This window comes from Pelobates fuscus, chromosome 6 (genome assembly GCF_036172605.1).
Source record: "Pelobates fuscus isolate aPelFus1 chromosome 6, aPelFus1.pri, whole genome shotgun sequence".
Classification (NCBI taxonomy): Eukaryota; Metazoa; Chordata; class Amphibia; order Anura; family Pelobatidae; genus Pelobates; species Pelobates fuscus.
Window position 1 is genome coordinate 183,729,851 of NC_086322.1, and position 23,192 is coordinate 183,753,042.

The window sequence follows — 23,192 nt, forward strand, 5'->3', positions numbered from 1 at the left end:
ATCCTTATTGTTCTTACAGTAAAAAAAAAACCTTTCTTGTGCCTTATACAAAATCTTCTTTCATCCAGTCTAAATGCATAACCTCGTGTCCTATGTAAAGTCCGGTTTGTGAATAGATTTCCACACAATGGTTTGTATTGGCCCAGAATATATTTGTATAATGTTATCATATCCCCTCTCAGGCGACGTTTTTCTAAACTGAAGAGGTTTAAATTTGTTAACCTTTCTTCATAGCTGATTTGTTCCATTCCTTTTATTAATTTTGTAGTCCGCCTCTGCACTTTTTCTGGTGCCATAATATCCTTTTTTAGAACAGGTGCCCAAAATTGCTCAGCATATTCAATATGTGGTCTTACCAGTGATTTATAAAGAGGCAAAATGATATTCTCGTCCCGAGAATGAATGCCCTTTTTCGTGCATGACAATACCTTACTGGACACTCATGGACAGCTGTTTAATTGTTAATGCAAATCATCAGCATGAGTTTACTGGTTTGCTATTGAGGCTTGGCAGTACTTGCGAAGCAAAAAACAAAAAAGTTGTGAGGAAAGAGTGGTTCACTGGCTTTGCATCTTTTCCTAAGTTGTGTTTCAAAGCTGTTGTATACAGCAAACACAGATTAAAAGGAATCCATGTTTAAAATGGGATGAGGCAAAAATGTGATTCTTTGTTGAACTAATTTGCATTTACCCACCCAGAATCCTTTGCAGTAGTAACATCACTGAAAATGTGTGATTTCTGTGGGATATGCAATCCTTATGGCTTGACTGGTGTGCAGATTTTTGTTTAACATTGTATTGACTATCCACAGACTTCAGGTGGAACGGGTTTTCAATCCCAATTGTTCACCACAATAACTTTTTTGTTTTTTGCTTCATATATATATCTATGACTGATCCTTATGAAAGTCCCAAGTGGGACTGAAACGTTGATCTTATTTTAATGGAAATTTAATAAACTTCAGAATTTTAATACTTTGAGTGCTGAATACTACCTGAGAACTAAATTTTCTTCCCTGAATTCCTAGCACCCGGCAATTTTTTATGAAGCGTGAGTGCAAGGACTGTATATATTTTGTTATATATATAACCAGTTGAAACAATAATTCATATATTTGGGAAAATATATTTCTAATATTTTAAGATATCTTAGGGCCAAGAATGTTTTACTTATAACATAAAGGAAAAAGTCTTGTAATAAAAAAGAAGACATTTACTACTAAAAAAAATACAAAACGTTGCCTCTAAATCAAAATTATCAATGAGAATGAGTCAAATACTCAAACCTCTACTTTTAGGAAATGGGAAGTGTATATGGAAACTGTTCTAGACATATGAGTGACATAAATTTACCTTAGCTTTACAATTAGATAGTCTTACAATTTATGTTACTCATATTATGAGTGACATAAATTATTCCAATTTTTTTTCCAAAATATAAGTCCTCTGATTCATAATCTATCTGTATTAGAAACTAATTTAAAATTATTAAACCTATTACATCCGACCAGACTTGTTAATATATACCATCCAAACTCCCCCATTGCAGTCTTCACAACGTGATACATGCAAAACTTAAACTGATGTTCATCTCTTTTGAAAACTCCAATATTTGATAAAGGGTTGTCACGGGTGGTGGTCCGAAGACCGGGACCACTGTATGCCAGATAGGCATGTGTATGGGGAAAATTTTTGGTTCAGTTCGGCTCGGCATTCCGAAATTCAGAATTTTTGCAATTCGGGACTTCGGCAATTCGGCACTTCAACACTTCGGAACTTCGGCAACTTCAGAACTTCGGCACTTCAGCACTTCGGAACTTCGGCACTTTGGCAGTTCGACACTTTGGAAATTCAGCATCTTCGGAACTTCGGCACTTCAGCACTTCGGCATTTCGGAACTTCGGAATTTCGGGACTTCGGCACTTCTATTGCAGCCACTTAGTAGATAACTCCCTAATTCCCACGGTATTAGGGAGTTATCTACCAAAAGGCTGAAAGACCTAAATTGGTCTTTCAGACAAATTTACTAATACTAAGTAAAAATGACTTAGTAGTAGTACATTTTGCCCCTACTCGCTATACCGCGAGTAGGGGCATGTCTAGTAAACAATGAACCGCCTGTGGCTGCTCACTGTTTAAAAAAAATAAAGTATAGGCCACCCCCGGCGGGAGGGGGCCCTAACGTAAAGCGATGGGGAGCCTATTGTCCTCCCCCCGGCCCCCACCCCTGAGCGGTGGGTGGGGGCCCTAAATACTAAAAAGGGGGGACCTAATGTCCTCCCCCCCTGGCCCCCACCCCTGAGCAGTGGGTGGGGGCCCTACAGTAAAATAAGGGGGGGCCTAATGTCCTCCCCCCTGGCCCCCATCCCTGAGCGGCGGGTGGGGGCCCTAAATACTAATAAAGGGGGGGACCTAATGTCCTCCCCCCTGGCCCCCACCCCTGAGCGGTGGGTGGGGGCCCTAAATACTAATAAAGGGGGGACCTAATGTCCTCCCCCTGGCCCCCACCCCTGAGTGGTGGGTGGGGGCCCTAAATACTAATAAGGGGGGGACCTAATGTCCTCCCCCCTGGCCCCCACCCCTGAGCGGCGGGTGGGGGCCCTAAATACAAATAGGGGGGGACCTATTGTCCTCCCCCGGCCCCCACCCCTGAGAGGCAGATGGGGGCCCTAAAAAACCCTAGTCACCCCCTCCCCCCTGCAAAAAAAAATATCCCCCTACCTACCCCCCTCACCCTAAAAATAATGAGGGGGGGACATTTAACTAAGAACCTGTAAAAAAAAAAAATAACTTACCATTCGATGTTTTCTTTCTTCTAAAATCTTCTTTTTTCAGCCCCAAAAAAGGCCAAATAAAAAAACATAATAACCGCCGCAATAAAAAAAAAAAAAAAACGAGCGCAAGAAAAAAAAAAGAATCCTTCTTCACCCATGGAGGGCTTCGCAGAGACTGAGCTCTGCAGGGTGGGGGAAGGCTTATAAAGCCTTGCCCCGCCTTGCAATTAGGCTCAGAGCACTCTGATTGGTGGGTTTAAGCCATCCAATCAGAGTGCCCTGACAGGTAAATGAAGAGACTGACATTTACACGCTGTGTAATTTGACTCATAACTCTCTGATTGGTGGTTTAAGTAACTAATCAGAGAGTTATGAGTCAAATTACACAGCGTGGGAAAATTCCAAAGAACTTTCCCACGCTGTGGAAAATGACACAGAGCACTGTGATTGGTGGATTTCAAACCAACCAATCAGAGTGCTGTGACAGGTAAATGTAGAGACTTACCTGTCAGTCTCTTCATTTATTGCCCGAAATTTGTCCGTATTCATATTTGGACCGAAACGAATTGCACATGTCTAATGCCAGATGATGATGATGATGAGAGTCTCAGCATGGAAATGGACAATCAGGGTCTGGTGCAGGTTAACCACACACGCCCTTGTGTTGAGCACCAGGGTTTGTGCGGCCACATACCAGGGCCCTGATGCAGCTTAATGGATGCTAGGAGCTGATATTAAGCAGATATGTATCTAGTACTAGCAACAAGGCAAGACTAGAATAGGCACCAAACAGTATAACATGACAAGACTAGAAGAACCCAGAACCGGAGCAGGACAGAAAGCAGAACCCAGAACATGTACACAATACATGAGGGAAACATGGACAGGTCATGACAGCACTGTACATGAACTGGGAATACAAGACAAATTAAAACAAGACAAGAGATACAAGGCAAAACTAGAGGAGACATAACTAAGTACTATATATGTAATAAACATTGGAGATTTAGACATAAATAAATGGCCAAGATGTATGCAGCCCACCAATGCACCAAAGTACTCCAATTACGGTTGGTCCTAACTGCCTAGATATGCATGACTAAAAGTACCAGCACTTCAGAGGCGGCTCTAGACTTTATGAGGCCTTAGGCGAAACTCAAACATGAGGCCCCACTATGAGAAGGAGGGGGTGATTTGAGAAGGAGGGGGTGATGTGAGAGGGAGGGGGGTGATGTGAGAGGGAGGGGGTGATGTGAGAGGGAGGGGGTGATGTGAGAGGGAGGGGGGTGATGTGAGAGGGAGGGGGTGATGTGAGAGGGGAGGGGGGTGATGTGAGAGGGAGGGGGGTGATGTGAGAAGGAGGGGGGTGATGTGAGAGGGAGGGGGGTGATGTGAGAAGGAGGGGGGTGATGTGAGAGGGAGGGGGGGTGATGTGAGAGGGAGGGAGGTGATGTGAGAGGGAGGGGGTGATGTGAGAGGGAGGGGTGATGTGAGAGGGAGGGGGGTGATGTGAGAGGGAGGGGGTGATGTGAGAGGGAGGGGGGTGATGTGAGAGGGAGGGGGGTGATGTGAGAGGGAGGGGGGTGATGTGTGAGGGAGGGGGGTGATGTGAGGGTTGATGGTGAGGGGGGTTGATGCTGAGGGTGGTGAGGGGTGATGCTGAGGGTGGTGGGGGATGGTGAGGCTGAGGGTGGTGGGGGATGGTGGTGCCTGATGCTGAGGGTGGTGTGGGGGGCAGTGAGGCTGAGGGTGGTGTGGGGGGTAGTGAGGCTGAGGGTGGTGTGGGGGGTAGTGAGGCTGAGGGTGGTGTGGGGGGTAGTGAGGCTGAGGGTGGTGTGGGGGGTAGTGAGGCTGAGGGTGGTAGTGAGGCTGAGGGTGGTGGGGGTAGTGAGGCTGAGGGTGGTTGGGGGTTGTGATGCTGAGGTTGGTGTGGGCGGTAGTGAGGCTGAGGTTGGTGTGGGGGGTAGTGAGGCTGAGGGTGGTGTGGGGGGTAGTGAGGCTGAGGGTGGTGGGGGGGTAGTGAGGCTGAGGGTGGTGGGGGGGTAGTGAGGCTGAGGGTGGTGGGGGGGTAGTGAGGCTGAGGGTGGTGGGTAGTGAGGCTGAGGGGTAGTGAGGCTGAGGCTGGTGGGGTTAGTGAGGCTGAGGGTGGTGGGGTTAGTGAGGCTGAGGGTGGTGGGGGTAGTGAGGCTGAGGGTGGTGGGGGTAGTGAGGCTGAGGGTGGTGGGGGTAGTGAGGCTGAGGGTGGTGGGGGTAGTGAGGCTGAGGGTGGTGGGGGGGTAGTGAGGCTGAGGTTGGTGTGGGGGGTAGTGAGGCTGAGGTTGGTGTGGGGGGTAGTGAGGCTGAGGTTGGTGTGGGGGGTAGTGAGGCTGGTGTGAGGGATAGTGAGGCTGAGGGTGGTGGGGGGGGTAGTGAGGCTGAGGGTGGTGGGGGTAGTGAGGCTAAGGGTGGTGGGGGTAGTGAGGCTGAGGGTGGTGGGGTTAGTGAGGCTGAGGGTGGTGGGGGTAGTGAGGCTAAGGGTGGTGGGGTATTGAGGCTGAGGGTGGTGGGGGTAGTGAGGCTGAGGGTGGTGGGGGTAGTGAGGCTGAGGGTGGGGGGATGGTGAGGCTGAGGGTGGGGGTAGTGAGGCTGAGGCTGGTGGGGTTAGTAAGGCTGAGGGTGGTGGGGGTAGTGAGGCTGAGGGTGGTGGGGGTAGTGAGACTGAGGGTGGTGGGGGTAGTGAGACTGAGGGTGGTGGGAGGGTGAGGCTGAGGGTGGTGGGGGTAGTGAGGCTGAGGGTGGGGGGTAGTGAGGCTGAGGGGTAGTGAGGCTGAGGGTGGTGTGGGTGGTGAGGCTGAGGGTAAGGCTGAGGGGGGTGAGAGCCTACCTTTCCTGGTGGTCACCCTTCCCTGGTGGTCCAGTGTGGGCTCCCTGGTGGTCTGGTGGCCACAGAGCTGCAGACCATGTAATCTCGCGAGATGTCAGAGCGTTGCCGTGGTAACCCGCGGCAACGCTCTGATTGGCCGGTTCTCGCGAGACACATGGTCTGCAGCTCTGCTGACTGCGGAGCTGCAGACCGGTGTCTGCGGTGGCCGGGCAGCCAGGAGGGGCCTCGCACCCGGCGGCATACCGGGCAACCCGCCGGGCCCCCTCCTGGTGTCAGGTCCTCGGTCACTGACCGAGGACCTGACACACTCTGCCAACAGGCGGTTTAGGCGGCCGCGAGGCCCCAGCCAGCGCGAGGCCTTAGGCGGCCGCCTAAACCGCCTAATTAGAGGGCCGCCTCTGCAGCACTTACCAGCAAATAAAGGAGCAGAGGAAATGAGACCACTGGTAGCAGAAGCAGACTGAAACAAAAAGGAATAAACGACAAAGGAACGGGTGTAGCAACAAAAAAGAAAAAAAAAAGACATATAAAGGAATCCAGGAGACTGGGAATTCCAACAACAGAATAAATGAATGAACCCAAAAAAGCCAGCATAAAGAAAACCAGACATATAATAGAAAACCAAGAAAAACTGAACAAGAATTGTAAAAAGAGTACTGGATACCAGAAGCCAAGGTTAGAAATATCCGTAGAATAGAACAGGACGTGATAATATAAGTAGCTGCACAAAACATAGTTCTCCTCTGCTGGAAGCTCCACTGCTGCAGATCATATTGAGGGCAGCTAAGCTCCAAGTCTTCTGACACATTTAATTGATGTATAAAACTCTAACCCATTGAGACGGCAGGACATCCAAAAAACAGGGTGAAGTTCTCTCAGTACCTCAGATATATCTTGGAGGAAATAGAATGTTCAGGCAGTTATAACAGCATTTACATTTATGACATCACAGCATGACATCACCTGTTATGATTTCACTGCTAAGCATCACTGTACCTGAGGTTGAGGGGAAAAGATAATGATTACATATATTAGAGGCGATTGCAATACAAATGGAAAATACATATTCAACATCAATATGCATTTCATTCCAATTTAATAGTAAACTTTGTCTTCATTGTTTCCACACATTTTGTCATCTTTAGTGATAATATATATTTTTGTTACTTTAAACACATTTATATCTTTATTTCTAAAACAGTATTGACTCTCTCTTTAGTCATCGTCCTGCTCTCATATCTCCTGTTTTTTTTTTTTTATTAATTGCCTTTTAGGATACTTGTCCAGTTACTATTTATTAAGAGTGTACATTCAGTAAACAGAACGTAGTGTCCAATATATATATATATATATATATATATATAGTTAATACAATGTTAAACAAAAATCTGCACACCAGTCAAGCCATAAGACTTGCTTTTCCCATAGAAATCACAAATCTGCAGTGATATTACTAGCGCAAAGGATTCTGGGCAGGCATATGCAAATTAGTTTAACAAAGAATCACATTTTTGCCTCATTCCATTTTAAACATGGATTCCTTTGAGTCTGTGTTTGCTGTATACAACAGCTTTGAAACACAACTTAGGAAAAGATGCAAAGCCAGTGAACCACTCATGGACAACTGTTTCATTGTTAATGCAAATCATTAGCATTAGGTTGGTTACTGGTTTGCTTATTGGTGGAAGGGGTTTTCAATCACAATTTTTCCCCACCATAACCTATTTGGATTTATATATGTATGGACATATGTACAAATACACATATACACATACAAACACACACTGATCAGCCACAACATTAAATCCACCTCCATAATATCGTGTAAGCCCCAAAACAGCTTTTACGAGAACTCTGAACATGTCCTGTGGTATCTGGAACCATGGCATTAGCAACAGATCCTTTAGGTCTTGCAAGTTGTGAGGTGTGCTTCCATGGATAAAAGGTGCTGTTCCAGCACATCCCACATATGCTCAGTTGGATTGAGATGTATGGAATTTAGAGGCCAGGGCAACACCTCGAACTCTATCACCTTCCTCAAAACATTCCTGAACAATTTTTGCAGTGTGGCAGAATGCATTATGCTGCTAAAATAAGTCACTGCCATCAGGGAACACAATTGCCATGAAGGGGTGTTTGTGATCTTCAACAATCTCTAGGTAGGGGTGTGTGTCAAAGTAACATCAACATGAATGCCAGGACCCAAGGTTTTCCAGCAGAACATTGCTTCTGCCTGCTTTCTTCCCATAGTGCATTCTGCTTCCATCTCTTCCCCAGGTAAACAATGCACATGGACCCAGCCATCCATCTGATGTAAAAGAAAACGTAATTCATCAGACCAGGCAGCCTTCTTCCATTGTCCAGTTTCGATGCTTATGTCCCGATTAATGGCGCTTTCAGCGGTGGACACAGAACACTGTATGTTCTGACAGCTTTCTATCATGACCAGCATTATGTCTTTCAGAAATCTGGGTTACAATACTCTTAAATGTGATCGAACCAGATGGGCTAACCTTCGCTCCTCATGTGCATCAATGAACCCTTGGTGCCCATGAACCTGACGTTAATTCAATGGTTTTCCCTCCGTGGTCCACTGTTGGTAGATACTAACCACTACATAGTGGGAACACCCCACAAAACTTGCTGTTTGGAGATGCTCTGACCCAGTCATCTAGCCATCACTATTTGGCCCTTGTCAAAGTATTTTTACTTGCCCATTTTTCCTACACGCAACACATGAAATTCAAGAACTGACTGTTCACTTGTAGCCAAATATACTGTAGCCAAATTGTAGCACCCACTCCTAGACAGGTGCCATTGTAACAATATTATCAATTTTATTCACTTTACCGATGGTTTTAATGCGGTGGCTGATTAGTGAATGTGTTTACAAGTCAGTCTGTGTAAAAAAAGATACATTGTTCTTGTTTTAAATTACATTTCAGCTACAGAAAGTTTTTAGTAAACCATTTAAAATTTCTTTAAACAGCCCTCCCCTTGGCCCCACTCACTCCTCGAAAATGAAAATTAAAGTCTCCCTCTTTGTTCATATGAAATATTGTGAGGTGCGAGATTTAGTAAATTAAGCCCATTCTTGCGCTCCAAAGTCTTTCCCTCTCATGTTCTTTATTATGAGTTGCAACTTTTTTTTTAGCAATTGTCCCAAACTATCTAGAACGTTATTATATTTCTAACTCAATTTTTTCATACATGGAGTGTAGTAGACAGCTCTCAAAGTATTTGGAAAAATCTCCCATAATGCACTGCAGCCTATCACACTCATGGTTGAATGTACATTATGGTAAAAGGAGAGAAAACTACAGACAGTTTTTAACCAGATTTCAAACGGTTTGATACATGACAGATCAAGACCTGTTTGACTCTAACCTGAGAATGGTGCAGGGGGTTGCTGGCAGCATATACTCTCCCTCTCTGTACTTAGGCCAGTATTCTATTCAATCAGCAAAACCAGTTGAAAATTATTGACTGGATTAACCCGATATTATCCAATAATGACATGGTTTAATGTAAGCCAAAAATCTAACCCGATAAACAGGATGACTCCTCAAGAAAAATCTTCTGAAGACTGTGCTGAGAAAGCACATTTATTGGCCTTTTTTTAATGATGATCACTGTTACTCATTAGAAATAAATAAATAAAAAGCCTATGGGGGCAGAGCCTGCAGCGCAACGGAGCACCGCCATATCCAATAGCTCCGATAACCTAAAGCAGAATCCAAGCGCTATCGGCAAAACTAAAGCCCATCGGCTGAAACCGGCTATGGACATCGACTCAGGGCACTCTGCTGAATCTGCAGATGCCTTTCTTCCAAACCCCGTACACAAAACGCCTTGCGCACTCAGTGGGGATGCTCGTTTAAATAAATAATGGTCTCCCAAGCCTTTTCCTAAAAGGGAACGTGCTGCATGTGGACTGCACTAACAGGGCCGCCATCAGGGGGTGACAACCATGACGGTTGTTACGGTCCGGCGGCCCTAGGGGGCCCGGCCGCCCGGGCCCCACGTGTAGCCGGGGAACTGCCGCCGGTGCAGTTGCACCGGGGCCCGCCAGCTGATGGGGCCTATCGGGTGGCCCACTCACTTAGGGCCACCTGATGGGCCCTATATCTTCAGGGGCCCGGTCAGCACTGTGGCCGCGAAATAGCGCGACAGGGCCCCTTTTACAAAAAAAAAATGCAGCCGCAGCAAGTGCTGCTTGGAGGAAGTGGTCACTTCCTCCCAGCTCACTCCGCGCAGGAGGAGAGACAGCCCTGCAGTGAAGAGGGAGAGCCGCACCGACTCCCATGTATGTCTATCTGTCTCTGTCTGTCTCTGTCTGTCTCTGTCTGTCTCTGTCTGTATGTCTCTATATGTCTGTCTGTATGTCTGTCCATATGTCTGTCTGTATGTCTGTCCGTATGTCTGTCCGTATGTATGTCATTGTGTGTGTATTTATGTGAGTATGTATGTATGAAAGTATCTATGTATGTCAGTGTCTGTATGCATGTATGTCATTATGAATGTATGTCAGTGTCTGTATGCCAGTATGAATGTATGTATGTCTGTCTGTATGTCACTATGAATGTATGTCTGTGTGTATTTCTCAATGGCATTATGCATGTGTGTCTGTGTGTCTGTCACTATGTATGCCTGTGTGTCTGTATATGTGTATGTCTCAGTATGTGTGTGTCAATATGTATGCCTATATGCGTGTATGTCTGTTTCAGTATGTGTGTCTGTTAGTATCTATCAGTGTGTGTGTGTATCTGTGTCTTTTTGTATCAGTGAATGTGTTTGTGTCTGTGTGTGTATTCCTGTGGGTGGGATTTGGAGGCGGTCCCTGTGGGCGGGCTTGGAGGTGGGCCCTCATGGGCCCAGACCCTGAGCTCAGTTAGGGGCCCCAAAATTTCTGTTGGCGGCCCTGCGCACTAAATTATGCATTCTGCTAAGTGATGAAGTTATGAACCAGGCAAGAAAAGTTATGTGTGCTTACATTAGCTCTTTTAACATAGCATATAGAGTGGTATTGAAATCACGACAAAGAGGCATAATGAATTCCAAACGTTGTTCCATAGCAAGAGAAATGAGATGAAGCTAAACCATCGGACCACTATGGCACAAAATACCACAGTTCCCAAAATATAGTTAGGAAAAATAATTCACATATATCACAATGTAATGGGAAAAAAAGAACATGTCGTTGGATCATATGGACAAAGAAATAGCACAACATTTTGGCCTTCTGTACTTTATTAAGGTCAAAGCATTGTATTTTCTTCTTTGAACTTATAATCCAATAAAAAAAAACATGTTTTAATCACATCATAATGCTTGTGGATTACTTTTCCTGACAATTTGTTATTATGAAACACTATTCAATGTATGCCTTCCTATTTACCTTAGCTTTACAATTAGATAATCTTACAATCAGAGGCTGGCACCTTGTATATTATTTATCTGACTGATATCTGACTGGCTGTCAGTCTCTTAGGATGCTACATTAGCTAGCTTTACAAAGGCTCTATTGTTAAAGGGATACAATTCACATTTAGGATCTCTATCTAGGCAAAAATTTGGGATGTCAGTTTAGTGTCTCTAAATAACATTTGTTTACTATTACTTTTGGACAGCGCTATGTCATGATCTCTTCAGCAAAATATTTTTTCTGTTAATTTTAAATAGACTTGAGCATGACGAAAATATTTGATTTGGCCGAAATAAAATGTTAATTCTGTCAAGTCAGGATTCATCCATGTGGCGTTTGGTTTTAGACAAATTTTGTCCATGCAATTGTTTTATGGGAAATTATTCAGATGAACCAAAAGCGGACGAAAATGGCCAGTCAGTGTAAATATTATGTATATATTTTCCAGTACACTGATAAATATGTCTTCCTGCCATTTCGTTCACAGATAACTGATAGGAATTAACCAATAGAGAGGAAAAGGAACATAAATATATAGATTTTTTTTTTTTGCTGCTCATCATTTTTTTCCTCTCTGATGGTCATCTCACTTGTTCTGTGAATCAAATCAACATTTAGTCACTGTCCCCTAACACACGATCTTTTTTTCCCCATCAATCAAAATTTTGGGAGGAATTGCAGTTAGTTTGAAATTGTTTGAAATCGTTTGTAGCCATATTTACATACTTTAGTACTTCTGTTTATGAAACAGTAACAGCACCGTATAGATTTGACTACCAGTTATATTTATAGCATATAAACAAACACAGCACCACAAGATGACTGTCACAGCGGATGTTGGCTGCAGTTTCAAGATATTCTTTTTTAAGGTTATAATGGGATGACTGTTACAGTACTGCAGTAGTGATGCAGCAGGCAGGAATTTAATGCAATGTTGTGTTCCTCTCATTATAGGTTTGCTGTATCTCGATATATGTATGCTAGGAATTGTGTAAGGCCTTTACTAGCTCAGTACTGTGTGGATTTGAGGGTCTGTCCTCCAATGTTATCTAGGCGTGAACTGCCCATATAGATATTTCACAGTCAGAGCCAGACCTCCTGCTGCCACAAGGCCAGTTTCCTCAATGAGTCGCCCCTCCACATATAAATAAATACAGTAATTTGCCACTTATTGATGAGCAGCTGTGAACTCAGGGTACCATACAAAAGCAAATGAAAAGTGCAAAAAGTGCAAATGAAAGAAAATTCATGCCTACTGTTTTCAACTGTAATCACTTGAACAGTTTAATAAAACTCACATGTGTGGTGAGCATATCACAGAGCTCCACAGTTATTAAACTTAGTAATGTGCAGAGTGTAGGGATGTATCATAGATCTCCTCAACAATGCAAGTGACAGTAATATACAGTGTACAGTGTTAAAAGAATACTTTAATCACCAACACAATTTCAACTTAAAAGAGTAGTTTTGGTGCATAGATCTGCAGTCTCACTGCTCAATTCTCTGCCATTTAGGAGTTACATCACTTTTGTTTCTTTATGCAGCCCTGGACACACTTCCCCTGACTGACACAGCAAACATGAAAAAAGGTTTAATTTTCGGTCAGTGCAGTGTGTTTACTTTAGAAGTTTATATCTCCTCATCTGCGAATTTAACTTGATTACTACACAATGTCTCTGCAGATTCTAGCAGGAAATTAACAGAGCAGGAGCTAAGACATTCTAATTTAAAAACACTGTGCAATTCAAGACGTTTAAACATTAGAGATGTCACATGCAGGAGAGGTGTGGCTAGGGCTGCATTCATTTAACTTCTAGATAGCAGAGAAGTGAGCAGTGAGACTGCAGGGGCATGATCTGTACACCACTTAATTAAACTTAAGTATTTTGGGCATTTATAGTGTCCCTTTAAGTGCTTCAAATAGATTTTTACTAATTGAATTCAGTTATGTGCAGAGCACATGAATGTACTACAGAGCTCCTCTGTGCAAATGTAGTTGAGTGTGATATGGGTAGAATATGTGTATTGTGTTTCCAGAGTGCTATAAATGTGTGGGGGGGATGGCTGAGTTCTGTGAATGTGGGGTGGGTGCATGCAATTGTGTGTGGGAAGGCCAAATGTTATAGTTGTTGGTGTCTGTTTGTGGTGACTGTTTGTGGTAGTTGTTGGAAAGTAATGAATGTGGCGTTTGCTTAGTGTGATTGGGAGTTGGCTGATATGATTGCAGGTTGGATCTGTATGTTGATAATGGGAGGATAAAGAGAGAGGGATGGCAGAGAATGCTGTCAAGAGAGGGAGAAATCTATTGTAGGAGCCTTAGGGTAGCACTGCATCACTTTGTGCTGGTCAGATTGATTAGCACCAGATTGAAAAAGTAAAAATATATGCATTAACAAAATGGCAGCTGCCTGGAACATATAGGCAGCTTTGGATATCTCTGCCTGCCTGTTGCCCAAGTCTGTGGTCTCTGTAGCCTTTTGGCGAATCCTGGGCTGTTTACATTGGACTTCAGTATCTGATTTAACCAGACTGCCAGGGCCGGACTGAGATACAAAGCAGCCCTGAAAAAAAATCTATGCCAGCCCCATAAGTCATTGCGCCATATATTGTTGCATGTGATATATAAGGCCATGGCTTGCCACCCCAGATAATTGAGATATATATATATATTGATATATATATTGATATATATATATATATATATATATATATCAAATAAATATTTATTTTTCTCATATAAAATATTGGTCCTTTTAGAGTTAGAGTAAAATGTTTAATTATACAGTAAGCCTACTCACATGCAGACACAGACAGTCTCACTGACACACAAAAGCTCATTGAAACAGTCTCATAGACAAACAATCTCACTGATATATATAAGTTCATTGACATAAAAACACAAGCTCACAGATGCACACACATAGGCTCACTGACAGACAATCTCACTGACACACACAGACAAGCTGATTGGTATACACACCAACGTAGTACAGACAAACTCTGACACGCCCAAGCTTTCTACAGACAAGCTCACTGTCACACAAATGCTCACTGCAGACAAGTTCACTGACACACACATGCTCCCTAAAGAAAAGTTTGTTATAAATATTGTCTAGAAATTCTGTGGCCACCCTTTACTTTGCACCGATTTGTAGAGCTATAACCAATGACACATGTACACACACAAGCTCACTCACTAGCATGCACACAAACACACAAGCTCACTCACTAGCATGCACACACACACACACAAACACACGCAAGCAAGCTCACACATACAGCTTAATGTAGTGGTTCTGGTGTCTATAGCCTCTCCCTGCAGGCTTTTCAATGTAAACACTGACCTCTAGTGAGAGTCACTCAGACGGTCACTAGAGGTGCTTCCTGTGTCAGTGCTGCACAGCGTGCAGCACCTACATACAGCGCCTTCACGCTCTGCTCAGAGGCGCTGAACGTTCCCCATAGAGATACATTGATTAAATGCATCTCTATAAGGAGATGCTGATTGGTGTAGCATTTTGCAGACAATCCTCTGGCAAAACATTGGATTGGCTGAGATCATCAAGCTTGATGATCTCAGCCATAGTGGCAGGGCCAGTCGAGGGGAGATCAGCATGGCGTGGGGAAAATAAAGGTGAGTAAAAACACTATTCCATTGCCAATGAAAGGGGTCTGGTAACCTAAACACACACACACGCAGACACACACATATACCATGACAGACAGAAACACACACACACACACATACACCATGACACACACATATACCATAACAGACACACACACACATACAGACACCATGAGACACACACATACCATGACAGACACACACACACCTTGCAGACACACACCATGACACAAACATACACACACCATGACACAGACAGACACACACACACACCATGACACACACATACACACACCATGACACAGACAGACGCACACACCATGACACAGACAGACACACACACACCATGACACAGACACACACACCATGAAAGACAGACACATACACACCAAGACAGACACACACACCATGACACAGACAGACACACACATACACACACACATACACACACCATGACAGACACACACATAGACACACCATGACTCACACATTATTGCTACCTGTGGGGTCCAGTGGGCGACCGGCCAAGGGATTGTGCAGGCGGGCGGCATGCTAGGTGGTCGTGCAGGGCGGGCGGATGGTGGCGCGAATAGGGAGCTGTGCTGTCTCTGCTCGGCTCCCCAGCGCGCAACTTAATGAGACCGGGCCGGAATATGATGTCATATTCCGGCCCCGGTCTCATTAAGTAGCGCGCGAGGGTGGAGGAGCAGAGACAGCACAGATCTCCTTCCGGCCGACAGCACACCAGCTGTCTGTCCGGCCCCAGGTGCCGCGTCCCAGCAGGAAATTTCACGGTATCCCGGTGGGCCAGCCCTGCAGCCTGCCAGACTATAATGAGTATATTTGCAAGTGATCGCAGGGTGAGGTAAGCGTGCTCAATATGTTCATAGCACACACTGGTTGTCATTGGTGGCATCGGAGTTGTGGGACACAGAGTCTACATCTCATAGGTATTCATAGATCTCTGAATGCGGTGTCACGATGCACAGGCCATACTAAAGGATGTTGCAGGGATGTTACACCTTGCATATCCAACAGTCTTAATCTCTTACACCATATATCCCATATATAACCCATACATGACGTGGTCATCATTTACTTGTGATATCTGAGTTTACTGATGGAAAAAATTGCCATATGTTTGTATTTGCCCCTTCTGCACAGCACATTAAGGATTATAAAGGTATATTAAGTGTATAAATGCTTTCCTGTTTCAGGAAAGAAGCACAACTTGATGAAGAGGGACAGTTTTTGGTCAGAATTATTTATGAAGACTCCAAAACCTATGATCTGGTGGCAGCAGCAAGCAAAGTGCTAAGTAAGTACAAATGGTGTTCTTCTACTTAAAGGAACACTGTAGGGTCAGGAACACAAATGTGTATTCCTGACCCTATAGTGTTTAGAAATATAACACTTATAAACACTGAATGGTGCATTTTAATAAAGGTCATCCTTCTGAGGATTTTTTTTTGCAGAGCACCTGGTAGTGAAGGGGTTAAATCACCACACATGTACGCACACACTCAAATAAAAAGACGCATACTCAGACACACATAGGCACACACTCAGATACAAACATTGATATATTATTTTTGCAGTGATTTTTATTACTCTTTAATTATTTCAAACAATAATGATAAGTAAATTATACAAAGTTTAATATAAATAAATTATATAATACTTATTATAGATAATTCAGGAATCTACCTCTCTGCCTTCTTTGGCTTGGCTGAGAGCCACAAGAGTGAGTCTGCTGGTGAAATGACACAGAGCCAGGAGTCTTGACATTTCTGCGTACATTTTTGCTCTTTTGGCACAGAGTAGAGGCCTAGATCACTGCCACTTTGCCAGGAGTCACTACCATGTCACTCCACGGTTGGTCAGAAGAAATCATAACAATGTATTATTTCCTTTTATCTCACTTTAATAGCATCCAGCAAATGTTAACACTACACAAATCTGCAAAACAGACAAGTGTAGTTGAGGTCACTGAACCCATTAAAGTATCCTTATTAAATGGGAGATGATGTGAATTTGATAGCCGTCTTAAACAAAGTGTGAGAGGGTGATTGGTCCTGAATGTCTTAAAAGATACACGTACCTGATTGCTGCAGTGATGAGAATATATGTCACTGATTGCCACGGTGACTGTGTTTGCGGTTCTCCATCGTGAATCGTGATCCATGATCAAATAGAAGTTAATATTTCCATTTTGCAGCCAGATATATGTAGGTTCACAATCATATTCTGTGACAATATTGTATGGCTTGTTTTTCAATTGTGTATTGTGTTCACAGATTTATACTAAGATTAGCAACATTAGAAATCATTAGCATCAATGAATGATCAGTAATGAAGTCAAGCCTCCAGATTAACACTAGATAATTTAAAAATAAGATTGTGTATTATTTAAAGGGACACAACCTAATGAAGCAGTTTTTTTGAATAGATCATGCCTCTGAAGTTTCATTGCTCAATTCACTAGCATTTATAAGTTAACTTACTTTTGTTTCTGTTTATGCAGCCCTAGTCATACCTCCCTTGGCTGTGACTGACACAGCCTGCATACAAAAATTGTTTATTTTTCAATCAAATGTAATTAATTTAAAAGTGTTTATCTCCTGCTCTGTAAAATGTACTTTAATTACATACAGGAGGCTCCTGCAGGGTCTAGGAAGCTATTAGCAGAGCAGAAGATAAGATTAAACATAATTTTAATAAAGGAAGTGTAAACATTAGACTACTCTTTACAGGAAGTGTTTAGGAAGGGAGAGTTCCAAGACTGGAGGCAGGGGGAACCAATATATTCATAGCAGAATAAGCACCACAATGATCTGTAAAGGTTATAATGTCTAACTTGCCCCTTCAATGAGGAATTGCTATACATTGAACATAGCTTTCAAAGCAGACAGTACTTATCAGTTATTACAGATATTGTCTAATTGAAAAATGTAATTATTCAAATGTTATGTTTCTTAACCCAAACTTTGATTATCTCTTTGAATGTGTGTAAAATCATATTTTCAAAAATTCACACTATATACTTAAGTACAGCCTGTGTACACTTGGTGCAACCTTTGTACATAGTAAGTCTTATTTTCTCTCATAGGACGTCAGATAAGATGAGCTCATTTGTTTTTCTGAATTTTTTACAGATCTCAATGCTGGAGATATTCTCCAAATGTTTGGAAAGATGTTTTTTGTTTTTTGCCAAGAATCTGGTTATGATACAATCCTGCGAGTCCTTGGATCCAATGTTAGAGAATTTTTGCAGGTCAGACAACTTTTGATTTCTAACTGCATTATGTGTGTTGCTAATAAACATAATACAATCATTTTTTTCAACAATAAATTGGTCTGTTTTATTTTGCAAGTTAAACTGATACATGTGAAATATTGGTAACATTTATACCACTATCTGACATTAGTATCCTTTATGTTGACCACAACAATAAAATCAAGAGCCCAGCCATATCTTATTTGTTATTTAAGCATTAAAATAAATCAATAATGGTTCTGAAAAAAAGAAACACAAAATCAATAGCCATGCTTTTAAGCAGTCCCATGTGAGCTTTTAAGCTTTGCGTTAGAAAAAGCCCATTGTGTTTAAGCATTAATTCAAATGAATTGTGAGACGTTTGTTTTTGGAATGTGACAGTAGTTGGCAGAGAACGTGGCATGAAAACAAGAATTGTATATTGCCAGATTTGTTAGACTGTCACACTTTTTCATAGTTTTTTTTTTTCACGTAAGAAGATCGTTTTTTCAGAAATACAATATCTTACTTAGCTAACTTAGTCACAAGGATACCAGCCATCTAACCATAAATATGTCTGTCTGAAGGTTTTTATTCTTATTTTATATTTGTTCCTGATTGCTTGACCCAGTTTTTCACACATTGTTTAGGGGTTTATTCAATAAGTAGTGAGATGTGGTGCCAAACTTATAAATTTTAGTCCAAATTAAGGGTTGAATAAATAAAATAATTGAATAAATATTTTATTGTCAGTAACCAAAACTGTCTGTTTTGACACAGCCATTAGTAAATATATGTAGCAGGCGGAAAATAAATAAGGGAGAGGAGGGCATACCTCCCAGATAGTGGGAGGGAAACTGAGGTTGTCCAGTAATGTGGTAGCAGAGTACCCTTTAGTAGAGTCACCCCTATCCAAGATACAGGACACACTGAGTCACAGCAACTGCCCGATATCGTCATAGGCACAGCCAGGACCTTAGCATAAGGGTATAGTACTAGAACCAAGATCCTGGGTCAAGAACTAGGTCCTGTAGCAAATAAGATGTGTGCAACAATTGTTCTGAAGAATCTGAAGTACATAACATTGGGATATGCAACAGTATAAATGCAAACAAATAAGAGCAGAATAAGGCACTGCAAATACTCGGTTAAGCAACAAATATAAATGGTGAAACAAGAGTCCTAAATATGTGAACACATAACAAAGTAAAGTAGTTGCCAGCTTGCCATATCGTCACACCCACCCATTCCCCCCACCAAAAAAAAACAATGTAGGAAATTGCCTGTGGTTAAAGATAAGTAACCTCAAGCTAATAATGGTGTCTAAGGGGTCATGACCTGCCACCACCTCAGCCTTGAGCAGGGCTGTCCAGCCTGCGGCCCCCCAGATGTTGCTGAACTACAACTCCCATGATTTCCTGGCTATTTGTTTCATTGAAAGAATCATGGGAGTTGTAGTTCGGCAACCTCTGGGGGGCCGCAGGTTGGACAGGCCTGGCCTAGAGCCATGCTGTGTACTCCAAAGTGGTTCCCACCTTGGTTTTAAAATAATCATCTAGAGCAGGGGTGGGCAATCTGCGGCCCTCCAGATGTTTTGGACTACATCTCCCATAACGCTCTTAGGGCCATAATGCTAGCAAAGCATCAAGGGAGATGTAGTTGCAAAACATTAGGAGGGCCGCAGATTGCCCACCCCTGATCTAGTCACCATGTCAAAAGAAATTTCATGGCAAGGAGTTCTTTATTGTTCAGAGTGTCTAGCCAATCCATTTTAAATACGAAAGTAAGTTTTGTTAAGAACAATTGTAAAGTGTATGCATTCAGCTGGTGTCAGACCTGAAAGATGGTTTTGCGACCCACAGCTGCAATGATAAGAAGGAATCGTTTGTTAGCTAAGGGATGACCTGGTAACCGGTTCCTGATGTCAAAAATTCAGATGAGAGTGTCATAGTGGGCATGCCACCCATCTAAGTATGAGTTTAGTTTGGCCCAGGAAGATTGGATGAAAGCGCACTGCCACAGACAGTGTTACAGGTCTGCCCTCACGTGTGTACACTTGAAACAGGTTGCAGTCTCCTTTCTAGGAATAAGGTGCAGTCGGTGAGAGGAATAGTAAGCAGGATGTTGGGTTTTAAGGAACATGGTCCTATGAGAAATTATGTTTGACTATAATTAAAGTATGCAATGCGCATGTCCTGGAAATGCATAATCTTTTTCTTTTTTTTATATATATATATAAAACGCTCTTAGGAAATCATTCACTAAAGAGTCGATTGCTGTGAATTCAAATTGAATTCAAGATGAATTTGGAATTTTAAGCACAATAGCTGAACTAAAAACATAGTTGACATTTAATCTAGATGTTTTCAGTTCAACTCTTTTGGCTTCTTAGACTAAAATTTTAAATTGACTTTGAATTTCTGACAATACACACTTTAGTGGATAACTCCTCCAGTTTGCTCTTATTCTTGATTACAAGGATGCATGTTAAAGCTTCTACACGTTCAAAATCTTTTTTTCAGGGGAGTATTAAAATCTCCATTTGCTTATTGCAGTTGTGTGTTAAATCTTTTTATTAACTTGCTGAATTGAGACTTGGAGAAAACTTGATTGAAAAAAATCATTTTGTGGTTTAAAAAAAAAAAAAAGATTTTATTATTATGTATTAAATATTTAGCAAAGAGAGGAGGAGCTTAACTGGTGAAGAGAACGGCCGCATGTCTGCTGAGCTCCAGGCCAAGAGAAAAGCCCAATTTACACATTCTAAAATGGGGCAAACCCACTACACGGAGACCCCAGCACCCAAGCGAGCCCAATGGGGCGAAAAAACAAAAAACTAAAACCAGAAAAGCCCACGAAGGGCATGGACATTGGAGAGCTATGGCGGCAGGCACATGGCAACCCGCGCTCCAATATGGAGTCTACGCATGGCGGGTGCTCCGACTTCTACGAGGAGACGTCGGATGAGGGTGAAAGTATATTCTCCCGGACCGGCCTCAGCCAACACCAGCCCGATCACAACCCCCGCCACCCACCTCAGCCGCCACGCCGGTGAGCATGGAGGCCATCAGAGACCTAATGGCGGAGCATCACCGGAAAATCTCGGAGGATATCGCTTCGATCAAGACCACATGGCAGGGCCTGTCTGGGCGGGTTGGAACAGTAGAAAACACTGTGAACACCCAATCCAGCCAAATACAAAGGCTGCAACAGGAGTTACAAGAGCTGAAACTGATAGCTGGGCAGAATGATCTACGATTCGCTGGGCTTGAAGACAAACGCCGCCTGAAGCACCTTAAGATTAGGGGCATCTCTGACAACATACCAGAGGCTGAACTGCCCCATGTCGCTAGGTGGCTCCTAACGGCTCTATTAACCCCGAGAGTGGCCAAAGCGGTGCAGATAGAAGGCATTTTTCGAATTCCCAAGCCCCCTAGGGCCCCAGCCACAGCGATGAGAGATGTCGTCCTGCAGTTCCAGACCTACAAAGACAAAACCGCAGTCCTGGCAGCTATTAGGGATCAGGCATCCTACTCTTTCAAAGATATGAATTTAACCTTCTACGCTGACCTCTCAGGAACGACACTGGCCTGGAGGAGGTCCCTGCAAAGACTGACATCCCTCCTGCGAGCGCAAAGCATCAGGTACCGCTGGGGTCCGGCTCACACCCTACTGATCATCAAGGGCGACACTACACACACAGTACGCTGCATGCAGGAGGCACCGACAGTACTGGAGCAGCTGAACCTCCCGTTAGACTCGTTGACTCTACCAGCACCAGCGGACAGTCCTGCAAACCCACCGAACTGGAGCAGTGCCAGCGCTGAGGAATTCGTCCCCAGAAGACCGACCGGCGCACCTATCACCTGAAAATACTGAGACTGGAATTCACTTTGTCGGGACATTCTCCCAACACAGTATTCACCTTAGACAGCCACTCTTCAACAAAATCATACCCTGACTAGTGGTTGGCAGACCTCCCTTTTACACACCGACGGACACACACTCCAAATTGGCGCAGGGTACCACTATAGGCGACCCCTTAGGGCAGCAGCCAACTTTAAAACTTTAGTTCCTGAACTTTTGGCTTTACCCAGATGCCAAGTTGACAGTGGCAATATTACTATTTAAAAATGTCAGTTAATATAGCGTGATATATTCCCTGTTTTCCTTTAACTCCCCATTAACCTGTGCCCTATCATGCTCATGCTGTTGTTTTTATTTATATGTTTTTAATTCTCCTCACCTGTCAAGATCTCCTTGAGATATGTTAATCTAACTACTCTACTAAGGCATACCAATACACTCTGTCAGTTTAGGCACTCTACTCTTCCTAAAACTCCTGAATGCTACTTTACTGACATTGTGACCAAACATGTTTTATTAAAGTGAGAATCTCACTCCTTAGCACACAGTGCTTATGATAGATCTATATACACCTACTGCAATCTCTTGGCTTTTACCTTCTACACCAGCTGTTCGTATAAGCCTGTGTTATCTCAAATAGTAATGGTTATACCTATGTAGCTAGCTGTACTTCCCAGGGATACAGTTCAACGTAATTCTCTGTAACTTACTTGGTCTGGCCTGTCTCCTGGCTATGCAGCTCACTAATGTTGGTAAACACACAGCCTGTACACTGCATATTAGCTAGCTAGAGGAGACCAGCCACGTTCCTACTCCTGTCATATCATAAGCCAAGCTACTGTTCCCTTTTATGTTATTTTTGTTGTTGTAATGAAGCTTAAGAAAGAATTCTGTTTACTTATATACCTAAAAAAAAGTGCAATGTTTTATTATTGCCATGTGATCATATGTGACTATAAACCTGGATGCACCAGCTGTTGTGGCAGTGCACATCCTCCTGTTACTTATCTGCACGAATAAAATAAAGAATTAAAAAAGAAAAAAATATTTAGCAAAACCCATTTTTATTTACATTTCTTTTTCTCCAAAGAACTTGGACGCATTACATGATCACCTCGGTACTATTTATCCAGGTATGCGTGCGCCATCCTTTAGATGTACTGATGCAGAAAAAGGCAAAGGACTTATTTTACATTACTATTCGGAACGAGAAGGACTACAAGATATAGTCATTGGAATTATTAAGACTGTGGCTCAGCAGATCCATGGGACAGAAATAGACATGAAGGTGAGTCAAACGTTTGCATTATACATAAAACAAGAGTAAAGTTTTTTGAGGATTTTTATTTTGCCATGGACATTATCATGGATCTAAGCAAA

The 23,192-nt window shown here is 43.0% G+C and overlaps 1 protein-coding gene across 1 annotated transcript in view; it reads left to right on the plus strand.

Moving 5' to 3' along the window:
• GUCY1B1 (guanylate cyclase 1 soluble subunit beta 1) overlaps window positions 1–23,192 on the plus strand; it is a 97,399-nt gene that overhangs the window by 44,970 nt on the left and 29,237 nt on the right. The window contains exons 3-5 of the mRNA XM_063458554.1: window positions 15,907–16,007; window positions 17,845–17,963; window positions 22,903–23,100. Coding sequence (XP_063314624.1) covers window positions 15,907–16,007; window positions 17,845–17,963; window positions 22,903–23,100 — 418 coding nt within the window. The remainder of the gene's footprint in view (window positions 1–15,906; window positions 16,008–17,844; window positions 17,964–22,902; window positions 23,101–23,192) is intronic.